The sequence below is a fragment of the Trichosurus vulpecula genome, chromosome 2, assembly GCF_011100635.1.
Source record: "Trichosurus vulpecula isolate mTriVul1 chromosome 2, mTriVul1.pri, whole genome shotgun sequence".
Taxonomy (NCBI): Eukaryota; Metazoa; Chordata; class Mammalia; order Diprotodontia; family Phalangeridae; genus Trichosurus; species Trichosurus vulpecula.
Genome location: NC_050574.1, coordinates 288,365,929 through 288,389,438, shown reverse-complemented (window position 1 = coordinate 288,389,438; position 23,510 = coordinate 288,365,929). Strand labels below are relative to the sequence as shown.

General features: G+C 36.0%; 1 protein-coding gene across 1 annotated transcript in view; it reads left to right on the top strand.

Annotated features, from left to right (window-relative positions):
- THSD7B (thrombospondin type 1 domain containing 7B) overlaps positions 1-23,510 on the top strand; it is a 1,008,764-nt gene that overhangs the window by 464,018 nt on the left and 521,236 nt on the right. Inside the window, exons 10-11 of the mRNA XM_036746882.1 lie at positions 14,201-14,333; positions 18,049-18,152. Coding sequence (XP_036602777.1) covers positions 14,201-14,333; positions 18,049-18,152 — 237 coding nt within the window. The remainder of the gene's footprint in view (positions 1-14,200; positions 14,334-18,048; positions 18,153-23,510) is intronic.

Genomic DNA, 23,510 nt, shown 5'->3' with positions numbered 1-23,510 from the left:
TTTGGAAAAGCAAGTTAGAAAAGTAGAGGAAAAATTGGGAAGAGAAATGAGAAGGATGCGAGAAAACCATGAAAAACAAGTCGATGACTTGCTAAAGGAGACCCAAAAAAATACTGAAAAATACACTGAAGAAAACCTTAAAAAACAGACTAACTCAAATGGCAAAAGAGCTCCAAAAAGCCAATGAGGAGAAGAATGCCTTGAAAGGCAGAATTAGCCAAATGGAAAAGGAGGTCCAAAAGACCGCTGAAGAAAATACTACTTTAAAAATTAGATTGGAGCAAGTGGAAGCTAGTGACTTTATGAGAAATCAGGATATTATAAAACAGAACCAGAGGAATGAAAAAATGGAAGACAATGTGAAATATCTCCTTGGAAAAACCACTGACCTGGAAAATAGATCCAGGAGAGAGAATTTAAAAATTATTGGACTACCTGAAAGCCATGATCAAAAAAAGAGCCTAGATACCATCTTTCAGGAAATTATCAAGGAGAACTGCCCTGATATTCTAGAGCCACAGGGCAAAATAGAAATTGAAAGAATCCATCGATCACCTCCTCAAATAGATCCCAAAAAGAAATCTCCTAGGAATATTGTTGCCAAATTCCAGAGCTCCCAGATCAAGGAGAAAATACTGCAAGCAGCCAGAAAGAAACAATTTGAGTATTGTGGAAACCCAATCAGAATAACCCAAGATGTGGCAGCTTCTACATTAAGAGATCGAAGGGCTTGGCATGCGATATTCCGGAGGTCAATGGAGCTAGGATTAAAACCTAGAATCACCTACCCAGCAAAACTGAGTATCATGTTCCAAGGAAAAATATGGAGTTTCAATAAAATAGAGGACTTTCAAGCTTTCTCAGTGAAAAGACCAGAACTGAATAGAAAATTTGACTTTCAAACACAAGAATCAAGAGAAGCATGAAAAGGTAATCAAGAAAAAGAACAAGAAAAAGAAATTGCAAGGAACTTACTAAAGTTGAACTGTTTTGTTTACATTCCTACATGGAAAGATGATGAGTATGATTCATGAGACCTCAGTATTAGGGTAGTTGAAGGGAATATGCATGTATATACATACACACATATATATATATATATATATATATATGTGTGTGTGTGTGTGTGTGTGTGTGTGTGTATGTATATATATGTATATATATGTATATATGTGTTTATATATATAAGTGAATGTGTATGTATGTATATATCTATGAGTATATGTATGTATGTGTATGTATGTGTATATATATGTATATATGTGTTTATATATATATATGTAAAAGAGAGAGAGCAGACACAGGGTGAGTTGAAGATGAAGGGAAGATATCTAAAAGAAATAAAATGAAATTAAGGGATGAGAGAGTAACATACTGAGAGAGGGAGATAGGGAGAGATAGAATGGGGTGGATGATCTCGCATAAAGGTGGCAAGAGGAAGCAGTTCTATGGGAGGAGGGGAGAGGGCAGGTGAGGGGGGAATGAGTGAACCTTGCTCTCATCAGATGTGGCCTGAGGGGGAATACCATACATACTCAGTTGGGTATCTTACCCCACAGGAAAGAAGAGGGAGGAAGATAAAAAAAAAATAAAAGGCAGGGGGATGATGGAGGGGAGGGCAGATGGGGGTGGAGGTAATCAAAACAAACACTTTGGAAAGGGGACAGGGTCAAGGGAGAAAATTCAATAAAGCGGGATGGGTTGGGAAGGAGCAAAATGTAGTTAGCCTTTCACAACATGAGTATTGTAGAAGGGTTATATGTAATAATACATGTGTGGCCTAGGTTGAATTGCTCAACTTCTTAGGGAGGGTGGGTGGGAAGGGAAGAGGGAAGAGAATTTGGAACTCAAAGTTTTAAAATCAGATGTTCAAAAACAATAAAGTTTTTATATGCAACTAAAAAATAAGATACACAGGCAATGGGGTGTAGAAATTTATCTTGCCCTACAAGAAAGGAAGGGAAAAGGGGATGAGAGGGGAGGGAGGTGATAGAGGGGAGGGCTGACTGGGGAACAGGGCAACCAGAATATAAGCCATCTTGGAGTGGGGGGGAGGGTAGAAATGGGGAGAAAATTTGTAATTCAAAATGTTGTGAAAATCAATGCTGAAAACCAAATATGTTAAATAAATAAATTGCATTTAAAAAAAAAAGAACAACTTTGAGTGAAAAAGTTATTTTGTCTATTGTAAATATCCAAATTTACTATAAAATACATATGAAGAAAGATGTTATCTATATCCAGAGAAAGAACTCGTAAAACAAGTATGTATAGAACAATTTTACATATATATGTGTATACACACACATATATATACACACATGTACCTATGTGTATCTAATGGTAGTGATCTCTGGTGGGGGGGGGAAGAAGAAAAATGGGTAAAAAAGAAATGGACATGATAAGTTTGTTGTATATTTGAAAAGATTAGCAAGTTGTACATAGTAGATTTGCAGTTTCATGTACAATCCTCTTTTTTGATTGTACTATGTTATGGAAATGCTTGTTTTATTCCATAAATTAAATATAAAATAAAATAAAATAACAAAATGATCCAGACCAAATTTTTATGGGGAAATCCAGAAAAAAAGTCATAATGAAACATTTGTCAAATTCAGATCAATGTATGGAAACAGACAGGTCTAGGGACACTGAGGACTGGGCCAGGAGAGCATACCAACTCTTGAATAAGTACTAATAATAATAATAATTTTTATTGCATACTGTTTTATTAACTTTATAATTATGACCTCAATTGATCTTCACAACAACCCTGGGTGATAGATATTATTTTATCCCATGTTATATCTGTAGAAACTGAGATAAACAGAGGTTAAGTGACTTACCCAGAGTCATACAGCTAGTGAGTATCTGGGACCAGATCTGAACTCAGGTCTTCGTACCTCCAGGATGATACTTGATCCACTCTGCCACTTAACCACATCTAGGAAGAGGGTATGGATTAGAGCAGGAGGAGGTGAAAGATTTATACCAAGATGCAAAGGGGAGCTTACCTGTATTGCTTCTTGCTCCTCTACCATCTTGACTCTGCCTCCTCTTTATAACTCTTGCAAAAACTATCAGATGGAAAAGTTCCATGGGCCACCCATCCAAGTTAGATGCCTGGAGAGAAGCATGACTCTTGATGAGAGGAAGATCAAAGCAAGCCACAGCAGCATTATGGCTCAGACCTCAGGAGCAGAGGGGGTCTCAAGTCAAAAACTACCCCAGCCTGCAGAAGCATTCCAGGCCAAGAATTCTTGCCCAGAGAGGAGCCTATTATTCTGTCACCCTGAAACAGCAGATCTTTCCAGCTGGCTGATAGAGGCTGAGTCAAGCAGCAGTCTACTATTGCTCAGACTGAATGCCACATTAGGAACTTGCAGGCCTCAGACAACAAGGTAGCCATCAGACCTTGGCTTGGATCAGACTCCTTTGGGAGTGCTTAAAGCTTTCAAGTCACTAACTTGTCCATGAAATCCTGAAACAACACGAAACTCACTGCCCATTAAAAAGCAGCAACAGGGACAGACCAATTCTGTCCTCCAGAAGTGCAGAATAGCCCAGTCCTAACATTAAGTTAGAAGTTAGGAAATAGGCCCAAAGAGTGAGCAAACAAAATAGGAATCTCACCATAAAGAACTACTTTGGTAGCAGGAAAGTACAACACACAAAATGAAATGCCTAAAAAAAATATGCTGCAAAAGCCTCAGAGAAAAATAGAGCTTGGTAAAAGCTCAGTTAGAATTTCTGGAAGCAGTGAAGGAAAAGATTTCAAGGTCAAATAATAGATCAAATAATGGCAAAGGGTAAATTGAAATTGGGATGGAGGATATAAGGATTTGGATATGATGGAGAGCTGGGCTTTATAGTTGTTTTGCCCTGGACAGACTATAATCAAATGGTGCCCCACCCCTCCCCCCCAAATGGCCACTATTCAACAGTGGTTTCCTGAGTCAAAATGGTACTGCTATGATTTTGAAGGACAATTGGTTCCCCAAGTCTGTACACTCTGAAACTTTCCTTTCTCTATTCTTTTCTCTGCCAGTGTTATTTCTGCTATCATGGCACAAGCATAGCATGTATTGAGGTAATTTCTGTTAATATGACTAACATAACCTATCCTAAGAGGAAGGCAGAGAATCTCAGGACTTTGACTCTGTTTACTGTACATTGCTCACAGCATTGGCCCAGCTTTGAAACATTAATCCCACTAAGTCATGTTGTTATAATAAATCAAGCATTGCTGACCTATGGAGTTACTTTCCTTCTTTTCAGAGTAGAACATATCACAAGATGGGTGCTTTTATTGGTACCTTGGGGTACCCAACAGTTGACTTACTGGAGGTCCGTTTCTTCCCTACATCTTTGAAGAGGTCTGGATTGCCCTCTTCACATATTCCTTCACCAAACACCCCTCATCCTCCAGGTTTCCATGGATATCACACCCTTCTCCCAGGGCCATTTTATTCCCATAGCAACTGTCCCTGTACTGCAATCAACCCAGAGAAAATAGAAGGTCAGGGATCATTGGTGGATCAACGATGAAGGTGATTCACATAGGCCACTGCGTTCACCCTACCTATTGTAAACTCAAACTTAGCTTTCCCCTCCTACTGTGCTCTTAGGAACTCTTCATTATCATTTTAAATGCCCATCTTCTTTTTACATTAGCTCCTTTTCTGACTTCTGAAATATAACTTTGTCCTGAAGATTCCACATTTCTTGTTCCTTTCTCTAAGGCTCACTGCCTCTTCTTTTAAATACCATGTTGTTAACACAAATCCAAGAGAAATTGTTATTCTATTTTCTCCTCAATGCCACTTTCAGAACCTCCTCTACTACCATTCATTGCTCAGCAAACATTTCTCTTCCATTTAAGTCTACTCTAAAAAGAAATATCAAGTCTCTTCCTACAAGTAATATATATTTCATCAGGAGTGTCAACATATAAATATGTAAGTACATAGAAGATATGCAGTGGACTCATGGTTTCATTGGCTTAAGGAATTTTCATATAAGGAAACTCTTTCTACCAATTCAGTTTGGCACTTTGTAACTCCTAATCTTTATTTTTGTTTTTATTTTTGGCTTATGATTTTATTTTTGATAATATTTCATTTTTCCCAGTTCAACGTAAAAATTTTTAACATTCATCTTATTATTAAATTTTGAGTTCCAAATTCTCTCCCTTCCACCCTCTCATTCTCCCCTCTCTGAGATGGTAAACAATTTGATATAGGTTATAAATGTGCAATCATGCAAACAACTTATTTCCATATTAGTTATATTGTGAAAGAAGAAACTGAATGAAAAGCAAAAAAAAAACACGAAAAATTAAAAACAAGTGAAAATAGTATGCTTCAATCTGCATTCATACCTCATCATTTCATTCTATGAAGGAGATAGCATTTTTCATCATACATCGTTTAGAATTGTCTTGGATCATTATATTGCTGAGAATACCTAAGTCATTCTTAGTTGATTATACAGTATTGCTGTGACTGTATACGATGTTCTCTTTATTCTGCCTACTTCACTTTGCCTTAGTTCATGTAAGTGTTTCCAGGTTTTACTGAAATACTTATTCTTTTCATTTCTTATAGCACAATAATATTCCATTATAATCATATACCACAACTTTTCAGCCATTCTCCAATTAATGAATATCCCCTCAATTTCTAATTTTTTGCTGCCATGAAAAGAACCACTATAGACATTTTTGTAAAAACAGGTCCTTTCCCCTCTCCCTGTTTTTTGGATCTCTGGGAGATACACACCTAGTAGTGATATTTCTGAGTGAAAGCTTAGGCATTGTTTTATAGCCCTTTTGGCATAGTTCAAAATTGTTCTCCAGAATGGTTGGATCAGTTCACAACTCTACCAACAATGTATTAGTGTTCTGATTTTTTTCCACATCCCTTCGAAATTTATTATTTTCTTTTTCTGTCATATTAGCCAATCTGATAGGTATGAGATGGTGCCTCAAAGTTATTTTAATTTACATTTCTCTAATCAATAATGATTTAGACCACTTTTTCATAGGACTATACATAGCTTTGATTTTTTCATTTTGAAAACTGCTTGTTCATATCCTTTCAGCATTTGCCAATTGGGGAATGACTTCTAGTCTTATAAATTTGACCAGTTCTCTACCTATTTGGGAAATGAGGCCTTTATTAGAAATATTTGATGTAGATTCCCCCCAACACACACACACCCAGCTTTCTGCTTTCCTTCTAATCCCAGTTACATTGGTTTTCTTTGTACAAAACCTTTTTAATTTAAGTACAATTTCTGTTTTACATCTTGTAATGCTTTCTATCTCTTTTTGGGTCATAAATTCTTCCCTTCCTCATAGATCTGACAGGTAAACTATTTGTTGCTCTCCTAATTTGCTTATGGTATCACCCTTTATGTCTAAATCATGTACTCATTTTGACCTTATCTTGGTATATAGTATAAGACAGGGCTGTACAAAATGTGGCCCGCAATGAGATTTATGTGGCCCTCCTACAAGCATAGAAATTTACAAAAATGCTTTAGTAAATAAAGCTGAGCTACCACAGAGATCTCACTAAAATGGCAAATCAAAATATATTGTCTATTATTTCAGTAAAAACCTGAGGTTGGACAGCCTTGGTATAAGATGTTGATCTATATATAACTTATAATCTTAAAGTGTTGTCTAGAATACTGAGTCATTAAGTGACTTACCAGAGTCCTATAGTTAGCATGTGTCAGAGGCAGAACTGGAACCTAAACCTGATTTGCTTCGATGATATTCTCTACTCAGTATACCATGTAAAACTCTTATGTAATTCCAGCAGATTTTTTTCCAAGCTAAAGCAATTTTCAAAAGCAGGATTTCAGACAATTAACAACCCTGCCAATTCAGTAATTACAAGAGAAGCAAATATTAAAATAGGTCTGATATTTCATCTCATAACTAGAAAATAGGCAAAGAAGATAAAGGACAGAAATAGTCAATATTTGAAGAACTAAAGGGAGACAACCACATTAATGCACAGTTGGTGAGGTTATGACTTGGATCAACCATTCTGGAAAACAATTTAAAGTCATGAAAGAAAACAAAATTCTTTGACCAAATATTCCACATTGGCCAAAGATGAAAAAAAGTAGGGGCCTACGTATGCAAAGTATTCATAGCAACACTTTTGCAGCAGCAAAAACCTAGAAATAAATTAAGCGGTCATTGATTGGGGATTGGCTGAACAAATACAACCTTTGGTGAATATTATTAATTGCATTATAAGGAAAGATGAATGGGAAATCCAGAGAAACATGGGAACATGTAAGAATTGATGTGGAATTAAGCAAGTAGAACCAGGAGAGCAATACATCAGTCAATCAGTAACACTGCATTAAGCACCTACTTCTGCCAGGCACAATAACTACAGAATGAAAAAGATACTCAAATAATGCTTCAAGCTGAGTAATCATCAGTGTTGGTTCTCTTCAATTTTCCCTCTATTTATTTATCTTAGAGGATAAAATGTATACACCATCAAGTAAATGCAAAATTATTTGAGCAAGGAGAGGGCTCTAACAACTGTGGGGTTCAGGTAAGACTTTGTAGAGGATTGAGAAACTGAGCTGAGCCTTGAATGAAAATAAGGATCCTGAAAGGAAGAGATAAAGAAGGAGTACATTCCAGGAACTGAGAATGGCTTCTGAATTTGCTCAGAGGAGAAAGATGATACTTTAAATTAAGGGAGCAGCAAGTAGTCTTGTTTGGATAAAACACAGAGCATTCTATCTCTGTCTTTTCCCTTACATTCATCCACTAATTCCTCAATTAAACATTTCTTAAGTACCTAATATGTTCAAGGCTTAGTGTTAGGTGCTGCTACCACAAACTTTCATATAATTATGTCTCCCACAACAGTCTTTACTCCTACATTAATTCATAATGTTTTTGCAGGAGAAGCTTTTTGTACACTAGATAATAACCATCCCATAAAATTACTTTTTTATATTATTTTTTAAAAATATTTTAAATTTGTGGAATAAAATAAGCATTCTCATAACAGTATAATAAAAAGATGATTACATGCAAAACTGCAAATCTGTTATGTACAACTTGCAATTCCTTTTAAATACATAATAAAGTTATTGTAATTTTCTTTTTTTCTTCCCTTTCACCCCCCAAAGTTATATTGTTTTATAATTTTTATTCTCTAGAGTTACTCCATGTTCTCAAAGAATGAATCAAAGAATCAAAAAAAATATTAAGCATTTATTATATACCAAGACCTATGCCAAGCACTGGAGACATTAATACCAGAACAAGACAGTATTTCCCTCAAACTACTCATAGTCTAGTAGAGGGAGATACCATAGATAAGGGCATTTGACTTGGAAAGTCAAAGTGATGGGCAATGGATCCATAGGGGAATCCATTGACATGCCCTTTACATGAATATTTGTAGTGCCGATTTGATTACTGCACCATTAAGAAGGGGTTGAAGGGGAGAATGTGTATATCGTGTAAAAAGTGACTGACAGGAAGATGGCTGGGGTAGTCAGTTTGATGTAGAGTATGGAACTGGGTGAATATAACAAACCATTGGATAGTTGACACTGACTGACTCACCATTCTGGACTACGTGGCATCATCTTATTTTGAAGTTCTTCTCCTGTATTTAGCTAGTAATGCTTTGCTAAAAAATAGTAATATTGAAGACATCGGAGAGCCTTATCAATATGATCCTTAGTACTTTAAAAAAAAAGGCTACATTACTTATTTGGAGTTATTTTGTGACCTGTTTTGCTGGCTTGTATAAATCTAAGGTTTCTTTCTGTTAGAATCATGACTATTAAAGCTAAAATACAATTAAGAGTCATCTAATTCATTCTCCTCAATTTGTACATGAAGAAACTGAGGTTAAGAGAGATTAAGTGGTTTTACTAAGGTTACATAGCTATTGTGCATGCTCTCAGATAGTCTATCCGATTCCTTTGCTATGTGTGCATACACATGTACATGTATATATGTAATACACACATACATGTGCATATATGTAGGTATGTACAAATAGACATGTGTGTATTTATATATTTATATAGGCACATTTGTATATGCACACATACATACATGCATGCACACATATAATTCCCCATCAAGTTATTTGCCATATCTTTTCATCTTCAGTGTTTCAACACTTAAAGTTCTATAATCTGTAAATTGCAGCCACTCTCTCCCTTAATATAAATCCCAAATCCCATTTCTTTTGGTAAACAAACTTTGGTAAAAATTAATTGCTGTGGCCAAAATGTTTACCATCCATGGTCTACCTCTGTGAGATCAAATTATGTATGTTTAACTAGGGTGGGTGAATCCTTTAGAGCCTTGCCAACGTAAGGCTGATAAAACTTCTCTTGTACTTCACCTGCAATAGTGGAATATTCCAACGGGCTTTCACTATTTTCAGTAGTCTTTGGGAGTGCATGTTTTGCTTCACTACACAAAGTAGGGCTTTAACAGAGGTTTTTTGGCTTTTTTGTTATTTCCCCCTTCTACCAATTACAAAACATCAAGTAGTCCAGTGTGTTCTATTTATAATAACATTTAGGGTTAATTGCACACTTATAGAGACTCCTTTTTATAACAAATCATTTATTGGATAGCTCTAGAGCCAGCCATAACCTTTCAAGAACTCAATATTGCCCCAACCATGTTAACATTGGATATTTCTGCAAGGCCCTTATGACCTTTCTTTTCAGGAAAGGATTGTCTTTGTTTTCCTTTTATGAATCTAAAAATCCTACCTCCCAACCCCTCTTTAGTCCCCCATCACTTCTAGCTCACATAAATACTTTCCTTGTTAAATTCAACATTGATTTGTAGTTGTACTTTTCCCCCCTTAATGCTTTCTGTTGTTGTTATTGGACTATTTTAACTAAGCATAATTATTCCTGATGCTTTAGTAGTGATAAAATATGCATAAATCAAAGTTGAACTTGGGCCAGTTGCTTATTAGTCATAATCATACTTGAGTAGTAGTTTATATTGGCAAACAGACATTCTAAGTTTTTTGATTATTTTTCTTTGAGTTTAATGAGGTTGGTGTTACCACTGAGTAAATTCTACAAATAGCTAGGGAGTTTCATTGGTAAGGTTAAAGAGAAAACTGTGATGTCAGTATGAAAGCTATGACTGAACTATACAACCAACAACTACTCAAGGCTCAATTTTCAGGTGCTCCCTTCCCCACCCAGCTGGAGGTGAATCTCTTCTGCCTCCACAGTCCCTTAGCACTGACTCGATACCTCTTGTGTGCATTGTTCATATTCTAATTCATATAATTGACATATGTGCACTTTTCTTATTTTCCTAACCAGATAGGGAACTAGGACTGTCTTCTCTGATCTCTTTCCATATTGTAATTTAGTCACCTAATCAGCTCCCAAGAGATATATTATCATCTCTATGCCAATGACTCCCATACCTGGGTTTCTTTCCTGAGCTTCAGTGTCCTATAGCCAATTGCTTATTGGATATTTGGAATAAAATATCCTGAAGTCATCTCTACCTCAGTGTGTCCAAAGCAGAAATTTATTTCTCCCTCCAAACTCTCCTTTCTTCCAAATATCTCTAATATTTTCACAAACATGGCCATCCTTCTGTTCATACAAGTTCTCAACCTTGGTATCGTCCTTGACTCTTCAAACTCACATGTCCCAAACATCCAGTTAATTGTTGCATTTTATCATTTCTCTCTCTGCAATATCTGTCTGTGTCTCCTCTCTACTCATGCAACCACCACTCTAGTTTAGACCCCGTTACCTCTCACCTAGATTATTTTGTCTACCTCCCTCAAATCTCTGTCTTATCCAAGTCATCTTCCACATAGTTAACAAAGTCTTTTTTTCCTAAAATACAAATCGGATGACCCCTTATTACTTTTAGGATCAAATCTAAACTTGGGCATTTAAAGTAACTTGGCTTTTTCCTACTTCACCAGTATTCTTATGCATTACACTCTATCATGGATTCTCTGTGCCAGGCATGCTGGCTTATTTGCTATTCCTCACTAATGGTTTTCCACCTCCTCTTACTGGGCTTTTGTAAAGGCTTTTTTCCCCATGCTTAGATTGCTCTGACTCTTCACTTCAGCCTTGTGAAATCCGATTTCCTTCAAGACTCAACTCAAATGCCACACTTGTTGGGAGAGTTTTCCTCCCTTATTCCCCACTTTGGCGCTAAGGCTCTCCCTCCCCAAATGACCTTGTATTTATTTTCTGTGTATTTTGTATACAATTATATTTTAAAGGGCCATTTTCCTTATTAGGATGTAAGCTCCTTGAGGTACAGACTGTTTTTTGTCTTGTCTTCACACCTTTACTGCTTAGTGTAGTCTTTGGCACATAGTAGGCATATAGTATGTATTAAGTGAATTGAACTTGACAAGGACATGGGAAACCTATCTCATTGAATAATCCTAAGGACAAAGCAAAACCAATGTCCTCACCAGATTGAAATGCTATAATGTCCCCTTTCTAACTCTTCTATCTGTGGCCAGCTAAAGTTCCATCTCATGTGTGAAACACTTCTAGACCATCCTCTCCCTCACTGATTTCTCCTTCCTTTGAAGGTCTATGATGTTTTTTGTCATTATCATTTTGCCTGCACTGTTTCTTACTTTTGTGAAAGTGAAGAATCTGCCTTACATATCTCTCTGTATATATACAGTGCCTAGCACATTACCCTGTCCATAGAAGTTACTTCATAATATAGATGGTGACATTAAAATGTATATCTACATAGCAGTGGTCATGCGAAGACGTCTCTGGGACTGCATGTGAAACTTAGACCTACCATAGATTTTGATGAAGCTTCAAGAAAACAAATGGAACATCACCAAACCTGACAGAATCACTAACAATGATAAATATAGCCAGTAAATAGACACTTAAACAATTCACATTTCATCACAATTCTGCTTGGCTGGCTATGTTCAGATCATTCTAAGTGTCATGATGGTCAAACACTGTGATGAGTTGGTCACTGGAAGGAGCAAGACTGAAAGGGCACTTTGGGGACAGAATCACCACTCTTCTTTTAGCACAGCTGACAATCACTAGCACCAGAAGTAGCAGCTTGATATGCAACCATCATTTATTTGTTTGCCTGTTCATTTATTTTCCAAAAAAGGCATCATGCCTATTGAAAGAGGCAGAATTCAAACAGTACCATGTTCTGCAAATGCTATCTGCAGTAGCCAACTTACAGATAGTTTTCGGGGGCATGTACTGTGGGGGAAAACAACAGGCTGCTGATCTGTTGTCTGCTATTTTTTGGTTGCATATGTTTATATTGTTAATATTCATGGTCAGTAGCCTAATCTCAACACACTTTATGTCTCCATAATTGGATAATCTGGAATTATTACCATTATCGTCACTATTACTATCATATAGGATCACCCCATTGGGCATAGCACACTTGGGCTAAATGTTTTCAAATAATTAGATTAAATTTAGTTCAGTAGAGTTTTAGGATTTTGCAATTTACATTATTTTATTTTTGATTTACTCAGAAAATACTTGCTAAACCTGAAGCACTTCCAATGCATCATTAGTAAGTAGCAGCAGCCAGTAAAATTGAAAGATCAGTAAAAACATGTGTTTCTGGGCTTTTCCTTTTCCCTCCTCCATCTGTCAAACACCCAGGTGCTCAGTACCATCAGGTTATTGAACTAAATCTTCCCACGTGATAAGAAGGAAAAGATGTAATAACTAATTCACATGAAATTTTGAATGAAAGAGAGAGAGAAACAGAGAGAGAGAGAGAGAGAGAGAGAGAGAGAGAGAGAGAGAGAGAGAGAGAGAGAGAGAGAGAGAAAGAGAGAGAGAGTGGGAGAGAGAGAGAGAGAGAGAGAGAGAGAGAGAGAGAGAGAGAGAGAGAGATTGGGATGTGATTTCATCAGTGTGGAAAATTTTCAGCATGGGAACTTCCTCTGCCAATTGCAATTTCAATTGCCAATTGCCAAATTTCAACTCATCAATAATTTGCAGTCATAGTGAATTTCCTGAAGAACTCAAATATTATTTGACTTCTTCATGTTTACACAGCTATTAGGCTTCAAAGGCAGGGCTTAAAATCAGAAATTCCTGACTCCAAGGCAGTGTGACATCATCATCATCATCACCATCATTATCATTATCAATCACCATCATCATCACCATCATTATCCATCATCATCATCATCATTGTCATCATCATCATCATTATCACTAATATTTATGTATGAGGCACTGTACTAAACCCTTTATAATTATTATGTAGTTTGATCCTCAAAATAATGCTGGGAGGTATGTGATATTATTATCCCCATTTTACAGAAGAGGAAACTGAAGCCACAGAAGTTATGTGACTTGCCCAGGGTACCGCCGCTAGTGCGTGTCTGAGGCCAGTATTGAGCTGAGGTCTTCTTGATTCTGAGCTTGGTACTCTGCCCACTGTATCACCTAACTACTCTCACAGGTATAAAGAGCTTATCTTGGCCAAATGGAGACTAATTATTAGTGGCTTAAAAAAACCTATGATCTTTCATATGTTTTTCTTTTAAGAGAAAACCATAAAGACAATGCCTAGATCCAAAAGAATAAAAAGTATCTCAGGACTGGGACAAATAGTGCCATTTTAAGCTGTATATATGCCTGGGGGCTTTTAATATTTTCCTTGAAGGCTAAAGGAAACTTTCAGTTCATTGGATCATAGATTTAGAACTAGAAAGGACCTTAAAGATAATACAGCACAAACCTCTCATTTCAAAGGTTAAAAAAATGAGTTTATCTGATTTGTTCAAGCTCACACAGGTGAGCGGCAGAGTGAAGAGTCAAATTCCATTCCTTCTGCTCCAAATCCAACATTTTTTTCCACTATAGCACACTGAATTCTAGATTAATCAGTTTGTGCCAGAAATTCATAATACAGTAACTCTTTTTTATATGTAAGAATATGCTAATGAGTTATTTTTAAAAGATTAAAATAAATCAATTCTTAGCAGAGGCCGACTATGAAAGTTTAAACTTGTTTCTGTAAGCTGTTATTCTTGTTTTCCAAGTTTCTTTTCCAACTGCAGTTTTCCTAATGTATTTCAAATGCTGTCTAAACTTGGTCCATAGGGGTGGATGGCTAATGTGTTGTTGTTTTGTTTTCCTTTTCTTTCAGAAAATGGCACAGTAATTAAACAGTCCCGATATAGGATCATCATTCAAGAATCTGCAAATGGAGGACAAGAATGTCCAGATACCTTGTTTGAAGAAAGAGAATGTGAAGATGTTATATATTGTCCTGTATACCGGTAATTAATCATTTCATGGTATCATTGTATAGTGGCTCAGTAAACAATTTTAGCGCACATTCCAGATTATTTTCTTCCATTTATTTAAAGTTATTCCTTTAAGCTCACAAAGAAAGAGGGAGAACAGTTAACTTCATATTCCCAGCTCTCCACTAGTCTCTCTTCCTATTTGGACTATCCTTGAAGAGAATGATTTTAATAACAATAACATATGCTTTTGCTTTTCTGGGTCTTGCTGATATAAGTCTTCTTTCCCTTTGTGCAAACCATCAGAGACACACACAACCATTGTAGTTCAACTGTTATGCCTCTGTTACTCTATCTCCACCTCTAGGTTCCACAGTCATACACTATAGGCCTAAAGACAGGCCAAGAAACTTTTCCTGCATGCTAGCATAAAAGCTTTATTCTAAGAGGTCCTTAGATCAATGGGATCAGAAAATAAAAAAGAAGATTCATCAATTTTTAGCATTCTTCCCCCAAACATTTATTTTTGTCTGTAGAAAATAACACAGAAGCAATTTTATTATGAATTAATTTTGTGCACAAAAGAGAAAAAATGGGAAAATGTTAAGACATTGACAATATTTAGAGGCCTTCAATGGATAAAAACAAAAGGATGCCAAAGGAAATTTTTAAAAAATCCTGAAACTACATGTGTATTCACTTGGAAGATTTTTGGTTGTAATTAATAATAATAAATTAAATATATATATATGCATATATTTATTCAGACACATAAAATGTAAAAATACACCCCTTTCAGGCTGTAGTTTAGGGAGCATATTATAAGATAAACTAGTGCCATCTGATCTTAAAATAGTAAAAGCCCATTTTTGCTTTGTTAGTCTTCAATGCTCTGCAATTACTGCTTAATACTATGTCTCAGTTAAAGACAATTCCTCTTAGATCTCCCTGGTTTAAGGAGTAAAAGAAAACTACAGCTATAAAGACATTGTGGTTCATGGCACAGTTTGAAGTACCTTAACAAAACTATCTCTTGCCTCTCAAAATGCATTCTACATTTCCCTTATTTCAGTTGTTGACTTCAAGAGATGACTTGCGTAAGGAAGTATTATTTTAAAAAGAATAGCTGTTTCTTGGGGAAAATTAAAATAGCATGGCTATTTGCAATTCAGACTATGAGTAGATGTCATAGAACTACTCTAAAATATTAGGGATGTGGTCTTTATTATTCCTGTATCTCTGTCTTGGTGCATGCATCAGTTCTATTTATAGGAGTCAGACTGATAAGTGATTATGGAAGGAAATGAGTAAACGCTGGAACAAAATGTACAATCCTATTGGTTTCTCCAAGATTTAAGGGTCAGGGCTGGGCTTTTGAGAATTCACCAGGTTTATAATAACCAAGAGAAAGTCAGGGTATCTCCTCATAGATTTTGCCCCAAAAGTTGGCAAGAGGGCCTAGCTTCAGGTGTCTTTTATTCAGTCAGTCCAAAAGCATTTATTAACCATGTATCATGCATTATGCTAAGCTCTGAGAACAAACAGAAAGGCAAAAGCATAGTCCCTGCTCTTAGTGATCCCATGTCGAAATGGTAGAGAGGTAGTTCAGAATTCTACAATTTTTCTTTAAGTTTTAATATCACTGGAACCACTATATGTGTTCTAATTCCATATTCCCAGAATAAACTAACGTGATATAGGTTGGTAAATACTTGAACAGGGAAGGGTGAAAATATTTATTATACTGTGGGAAATTAGGGCCTCAGTTTCCAGACACAATTGGAATAAATGTTTTCCAACATATTCTCTGCTCTAAATGCCATGTTCCTATGAGGCTGCTTCTCCCAATTCTTGACTCCATTAAAGCTTTGTCTTCATGGAGTTGTCAGACTAAATTAGAATTTCATTATGACCTGTTCTGCCTGTCCTAAAAATGATAAATGTTTCAACATTTTCAATCTAGAAGTAAATATGACTAGCATTTAGTAGCAAAATGGAGTGGGACATGGGGGCAACTCAGCAACGTAAACTAGGAATCGAGAAAGAGAGGTATAGGGACAGAATTTATTTTTTCCATTAGTGAAGGGAACTTCCAGTGAGAAAACTCCTTCTACCGATGGATATTAATACTTTCCCAAAGCCTTAAAAAATCTTGGGAAAATCTACAGTTCAAAATTTACTGGACATGTGGCCTTGGACAAATCATTTAAATTCCTCATCTGTTCAATGAGAGAGCTGGACCAGGTGACTTCTAAATGGCTCTTCTAACCTTGACATTCTGTGATTCTAAACCAAAAGATCCAATTGGCATTCAGTTTCAGGCTCTAATTCATGGGGGAAAATAAGCAGATAGAATATGCTGGTTTTGCTTAGATCTAGCTTAGTACCAGTAGAGCTAAAGTAATCTAAAAATTTTCTGACCCATTCTAAAAGAAAAAAAGACTAAAATTTCTATCTTAGCTGCTTTAGGATTGATAACTATGGTACCTCTTGAAAGGATATTGATAGAATCTATGTATGCACTGAGAGAACTTATAGCTGTGTTTTGAATAGTAATCAATTCGAGTCTAATTTGTTAAATGTCCCTTGCTATTTTCTAATATCCCATCAATTTTTCAACTCATAATAATATTGATGTTGACGTTTTTGCTTAATAGTCTTCCTGAGGTTTATAGTAAGTTGAATATCATCAGAGCTGAGAAGCAACCTAATCTAGTACATCCACAACAAACTCTGGGATCAGAAAAACCTAGCTTCAATCTCTGCCTCTGACAAAGACTAGTCATGTGACTTCGGATCAATTACTTATACCCTCTGTGTCTCAGGCTACTGTCTAATAAGTTGTTGGAGAAGTACTACATTGGCATGGTAAGTTCTTCGCTGGAGACTCAGCTCCCCAAACTGATAAAATCTCAAAATGCACGTTTAAAAAATCATCAGAGCCACTGGCATACACATGAGATGCATAAATTCAACAACTACATTATTCAGCTGAAGGAGCCAAACTGATACCGGCACCTAAGGCAGAAGACTCTTCTAGATCATTGTGGTTAGGCAGATTTAAAAGATAAAACTTACTCTCTGCCCCGAAAGTCACAAAAAGAGAGTTTTGTTGGACAAGAAAAAGAAGAGAATTTGAAGTGGGAAAGTTTCCTCAGGAAATATTTTACCTGTGAAATACAAATCTTGGCATTCTTTTCAGACAGAGGTTAACTTTTTTTTCTGTGCTATGAAAGAGTACAAGGGAGAGATTTTCACTAAAATGGCCATCCTTACAATCTTGTTTAGATTTCTGAATTGCACTGAATTCCTATGAGAGGGCCCTACAATCACAAAAGAGCCAGGGTTACGCTTTAAAAACTAAGTATAGCATAATCTTGGACCCAAGGTCTGCTTTAGATCAAATATTTATGCCCTGGTTGCCCAAGGGAGTAAGAGGACATTTTTCAGTGTAAAGGTCCCTAAGACCTAGTTTTCTAACAGTGGTCATTTTTTCTATAGCCCTTCATTGCTCTATTTCTAGCATGGCACAAGGTCTATCTGAAAACGGAATGATTACATTTAGCATGAATCGGAGGCACAGACTGTATTGATGGGTCACATGAAACTAATGCCATGAGCTACGTTTAATCTATTGTTTTGCGTCCATTTTTAGTAATGCTGAATTGCCTGTCCAAGTTTGATATTTGTTTATTTCAATCTTCACATCTGAATAATTGTTGGAAATCTCTCTTCTTCATCATCACAGGTGGAAGCCTCATAAATGGAATTCATGCATTCTGGTGCCAGAGTCTGTCAGGCAGGGGATGATGGTCATCAGTGAAGCTTGTGGAAAGGGTTTGCAAACAAGAGGTAAGCCGATTTTAAATCAACATTTATACTGGAAAGTGAATCGGAAATAATACCTTTTTGAATATTCTTTACCGACTTTTTTACATATGTGAATAAAGATGCAATGATATTTGGTTGTTTCTTACAAGTTTGTATAGGTTTACTTTGAGTTACAGCTAAAGTTTGAAGCTGGCTAACTTGATATTAAATGGTCCTGTTGTAACCAGAACTGGGTAGCTAAGAATTAAAAACAAAAGATCTTCTCTTAAGCTTAAGATACCCAAATAGTAACTTATACACACACTAGGTATTAACCAATGAATTCCAATCATGTCAAGATTAGCAAACTGAGTTTTCATTTCATTTGGATTAAATATATTTTGGGGGGCAGTTAGGTGGTACAGTAGATAGAGTACTGGGCCTGGAATCAGGAATACTCATCTTCCTGAGTTCAAATCTGGCCTCAGACATTTCCTAGCTGTGTGACCCTAGTCACTTAATCCTGTTTACTTCAGTTTCCTCTTCTGTAAAATGAGCTAGAGAAGGAAATGGCAAACCACAAATATGTAGAATGCTGTTCTATGTGTTGGGAGAAATGTAAAAGGACAGTGCACTGATAGTCACAAATAAGTGAATCGGAATCCTTCTTTCACAGAGTTGCCAAACTGACATTTCCAAAGTACAAATGTGCAGTTTCCTGCTCAGGAAACTTCACTCATTCCAGGACAATGTATAAACTCCTCTACTTGGCATTGAAAACACTTCATAGTCTGGCTTCAACTTATTTTTCCTGGACCAATTTCATATTCTTTCCAATCAAACACTCCGTATTCTAGCCCATCTGACCTTTTGGGTGTTCATGGTACTTGATATCCCATCTGTAATTTTGAACGTTCCCTGCCCCCCCACCCACGCCTGGTCTGCTCTTGCTCCTCACTTCCCACTCTCAGAATCCCTACCTTCCTTTGTGGCCACCTCAAGTGCTGTTCCCTACAGGAGAGGTTTTTCCTGATTTCACCCAGTTGTTAGTATTCCGTCCCTTTCCTGCCCCTTCCCCAATTAATTTTATTTATTCTGTATATACTTATCCATGTACATGCTGGTTCCTGCTAAGGAAAATGTAAACTTCTTGAAGGAAGAGACTATCTAATTTTTATCTTTGTATAACCAGTCCTTAATAATGACTGCGATGAAGTAGGAGTGCTTACTAAATTCTGGTTGAGTGAATGCTGAATTAATGAAGAGATTTTGATTTCTAAGACTATAGTTATCACTATTTGTCAGCTTATGTAGATGTCATGAATAGTGTTCAACTAATAATTATTAAATTTCTGAGCCTGTAATCGTATAAAATGATCTTAGAATAGAGTATAACTTTGCTTTCAATTCTAAAACCATTCAGGAAATTACATTCAAAAATTTTAAATTTCCATTGAAAACATTAAAAAAAGCCATAGCCTGGAGAGTTTTTATTGGAGAATCATCAAATTGATCAATTTCTCTTTAGCCAATTTCTCTTTAGCTCACAGTCTAAGTACTCATATGAAATATGAGATTTTTACAAGAAATGCTTAGCTTTTGAAAGCTAACTACATAACTGCTGAAGGGATGTATTAGATATAAGCTGGGAAGAGTTATTAGCACTGCATTGGATTCATAACTAGTTTTACCCTTAAGGAAAGGAAAATAGAGCACTAAATGCATCTTCACTAATAGTGTTTGAAAACCAAGTTTCTAAAACACTCACTGAAGTGAATCTGATCTCCCTGGTGGGCCAACATAAATACAAAGCAAAATAGCAATACAAAGCACTAAATAAAGACATATTTTTTGTTAAAGCCAAATATAACCTTGCAAAATGAGGGGTTGATTCCAGCAGCTTCTAATTTCCTGTCCAGCTCTAAATTCATAGTTTGGTGATAATGCTATACCTCAAATTCAGAAAAAAATAGTCTTTAAAACCTGTTCCCCTCCTTGGCTAGGGAAAGAGGTAAAAGGGGTGTACTGGGAAAAAATGCTAATGATTTTCATGTACTGCAAATCAAAATGTGCACTAAATCTGGGAACATGCTGGAACAATGAAGTCCTTGAGTGTTTTCAACTTAGTGTTCAAACAAAATGATATTCTGCTTGAGAATTCTGATATAGGTTGTGGAAGGGGTAATCAACCAGTCATCCATGTGTGTTCTTTCTGTGTCGCCAAGTACTTTCACTCTTGAAGACATAAAGAGAGCCCTTTGGGACATGAGAGCTCTCATTTCCTTTTATTCTTTTTCTTGGTTTGTTTTTGCTCGATTTCATTGGAAGTTATTTCTAGATGTAACTGAGAATGGGGTCTTTAATCCCAAAAAAGTCTTCTTCTTACTACATTGGTATTCTTGCTGAAAAGCTATATACATCTACTAGGAAGTAAAGTAGTGGTTATATCCATTTGGTACATACCATCTATTTAGCATTCTAGAAATATCCTGAATAGAAACAAATATAAATAACTTAATGAGCTTTGAGTTTTGTTTATTAAAACAATATAGACCTGAACAAAATGAGACAGTAAGGGTTTCCAGAGGACAATAATTGAATAACAACAACAATAGAAGCAGCAACAATAACTAGCATTTATATAGCATTTTGCAGATGAGGAAACTGAGGCAGACAGAGGTTAAGTGACTTATTTAAGGTCACAGTTTGTGTCTGAGGCAGGATTCAAATTTAAATCTTCTTGAATTCAGGTCCAATGCTCTATCCAGTTTCCTAGCCCTTACTAGAACAGGACTACTATTTATTTAAGAAACCCTAATGTAAAAATATACAACTACAAGAATATAAATGAGAAGAAAACTAAAGCAGGGTTGAATGCTGTATGATTGAAATGACTATTATTGGTACTAGAAAAGAAATTAAGAAATCCACCTTCCCCCTTTCCTTGGAGAGGCAGGGATTACAACTGCAAGAAACTGCATTCAATGTAAAACAGTTGTTCATATGATTTTACATTATTTTTCATGTTATAAGTAAAGGTTCATATAGTGTAGGGGAAATGAGAAGGTTAATGAGGGAATATATCTAAAAATTAATGCAATGTGAAAGAAAAGTTATCAATAACACTTTAATAAATGTAGGAAACAAAACCCATTATACGAAATTGTAGATTTACTCAAAAGATATGTACCTTTATAGGTCTTCCTTTTACAAAACAAGTCACAGAAGGATGCCATTAACTAGTGGACTCTCCTAATGCATTAAAATTATATGCTTTTAGAAAGTTGCTTAACATATAATTTTTCTGGCATAAGGCTCAGCATACTTGTAGATGAAAGTGAAAGGGGCTTCTTATTTTTTTTAGAGAGTTGGGGGCCTCCCAGGAGGGAATGGTGCATACGCTCAAATATAGCAATCATATCACTTGGCTTTTTTTGCTTATTTATCTTTGATGTAAGGAAGGTCCCTTAGGAGGGAGGCTAATAGGGAAGTGATGATAGTATAAAAGGTATCAATAAACATTAATAAATAAATGTGTGATGTCAAAATGATGAAAAAATGTTATCCAATTTATTTCTATGTTGTGAGTTCAAAGAAAAGACGTGCACATGGTTGATCTGTATTTAACATAGTTTTTGAGTAAAAATTTCCTGCCCCTGTCTTATTTGCCTATAGAGGTATGTTTAAGAAAAGTCTTTGACAGGCAACCAGCAAAAATTTAATTGAGAAAAACCACATCAACATAATAGAAACAAGCATATGGAACTTAAGTAGATGAAAATTAAGATGAAAAGACTTGCTATTATAACCATATTCAGATAAAGAAACCCATCTATAATAACACGTTTGTGAGTATTCCCTCTAAAGTTTTATATTGAAACTCATCCATTTCTACATTCTATCCAGTACACAGAGCTAAAGACTAAAGAAAACCAAAATAATTTGTCAACTACATTTACTATCCGTGAGCAGAGAGAGGATGAAAACAACAACACATCAATTGTGCTTTAGCTTTTACCCAATCACCTTTTATTTCCTTAAAGCCTTCACATTGATATTGAGGTCCTTGGAAATTGTTTCTGAGTTTTTGGCATTTCCACGTGTGGGGTCTGACCACAAATGTCTCTGCTTCTTCTTTTAAGAGGTATAGAAGCCTTATTCGCTGATAAAAATTCCTGTTTTGAATGGGGTGAGCTAATAGATTCCAACCAATGGAACATAATCCAGATTCAAGCCAGTTTCACCTTCTTTCCCTGCTATCCTATCTACACACTCCAGTGACCAAAGGGAGCATGGCTAATCTGTGATTAAACACCTTGTTTGATTAATCACAAAGTTACCAGTTGATTGCCTGAATATTTTAGTTTTCATTGTTGTTTTTGCTGACCACAGTCTGCATCCTGCTTGTCAGCATAAGTATTATGTTCCAGGAGTCCCTAAAATGCCCACTCTTTTCTTTGACATTTGGCATCAAAGAGTCTTGATACTGAGAGATGCCTTAGTTAAATATTTACATGCTCTAGAATTTGAGTTGGAGAAAAGATCTCTATACTATTTGTTATTTAGTTGAAGTTGTTTTCAGAGGTGTTTTAGGTATTGGAAGAAACGTGGGGCTTATAGTTAGAAGACAGGTTCGAATCCCTTCTTTTATCCTAATTAGCTGTGAGATGAATAGGCACCAATCTGTACCAAACTTTCCTCATTTGTACAATGGAAATAATATTTACAATATGTTATTTCCTAGAGTTGTTGTGAGGAAAGTACTTTTTTAAAACTTAAAGTGAAGTGTCAGTCTTTATTGTTGTGGTGTGACCTGGAAACCATTTCTAGCATCACTATGTAAATAATATAATTAATATAATTTTTCAGTGTTGGGAGGATCGTTTTGCACCTGAAAGCGAAAGTGAACATATAAAGATTTTTCCCCTAAAGTAAAACATATCTAGATTCTAAAGGCACCTCGATTGTAAGTTGTCTCATTCATAGAAAAGATTGTGTTTTGGTAGAGGTGAATGATAAGGCTAAAATGTACGTTTCATTCCCTTTTCAGTTACAAGGTAGGATCATCCTTTAAACTGTGGTAATTAAAAAGGTTCAAAAGACACAGTTTATGGGTAATTTAATCATTTTATTAAGAAGGCCAGCATGTTATTGATAAAAGGAGGGTGGTTTGGCCATTTCAGACCAAAGACAATTTTGCTGGTGGACTCAGAGCATATATGTTCTTTTGGAAGAAGAGTTGCAATCAACTCTGATTGGTTAACACGATAAGAGGTAAGCTATATTAAAATGAGGGGCTGAGAGTGACATCCTGTCACCTTTACATGGAGAAATTATCTCTATACTCAGACCCCTCCTTTGCCTTGAATCTGTCTCTACCTAAGCTTGATTGAATGGAAT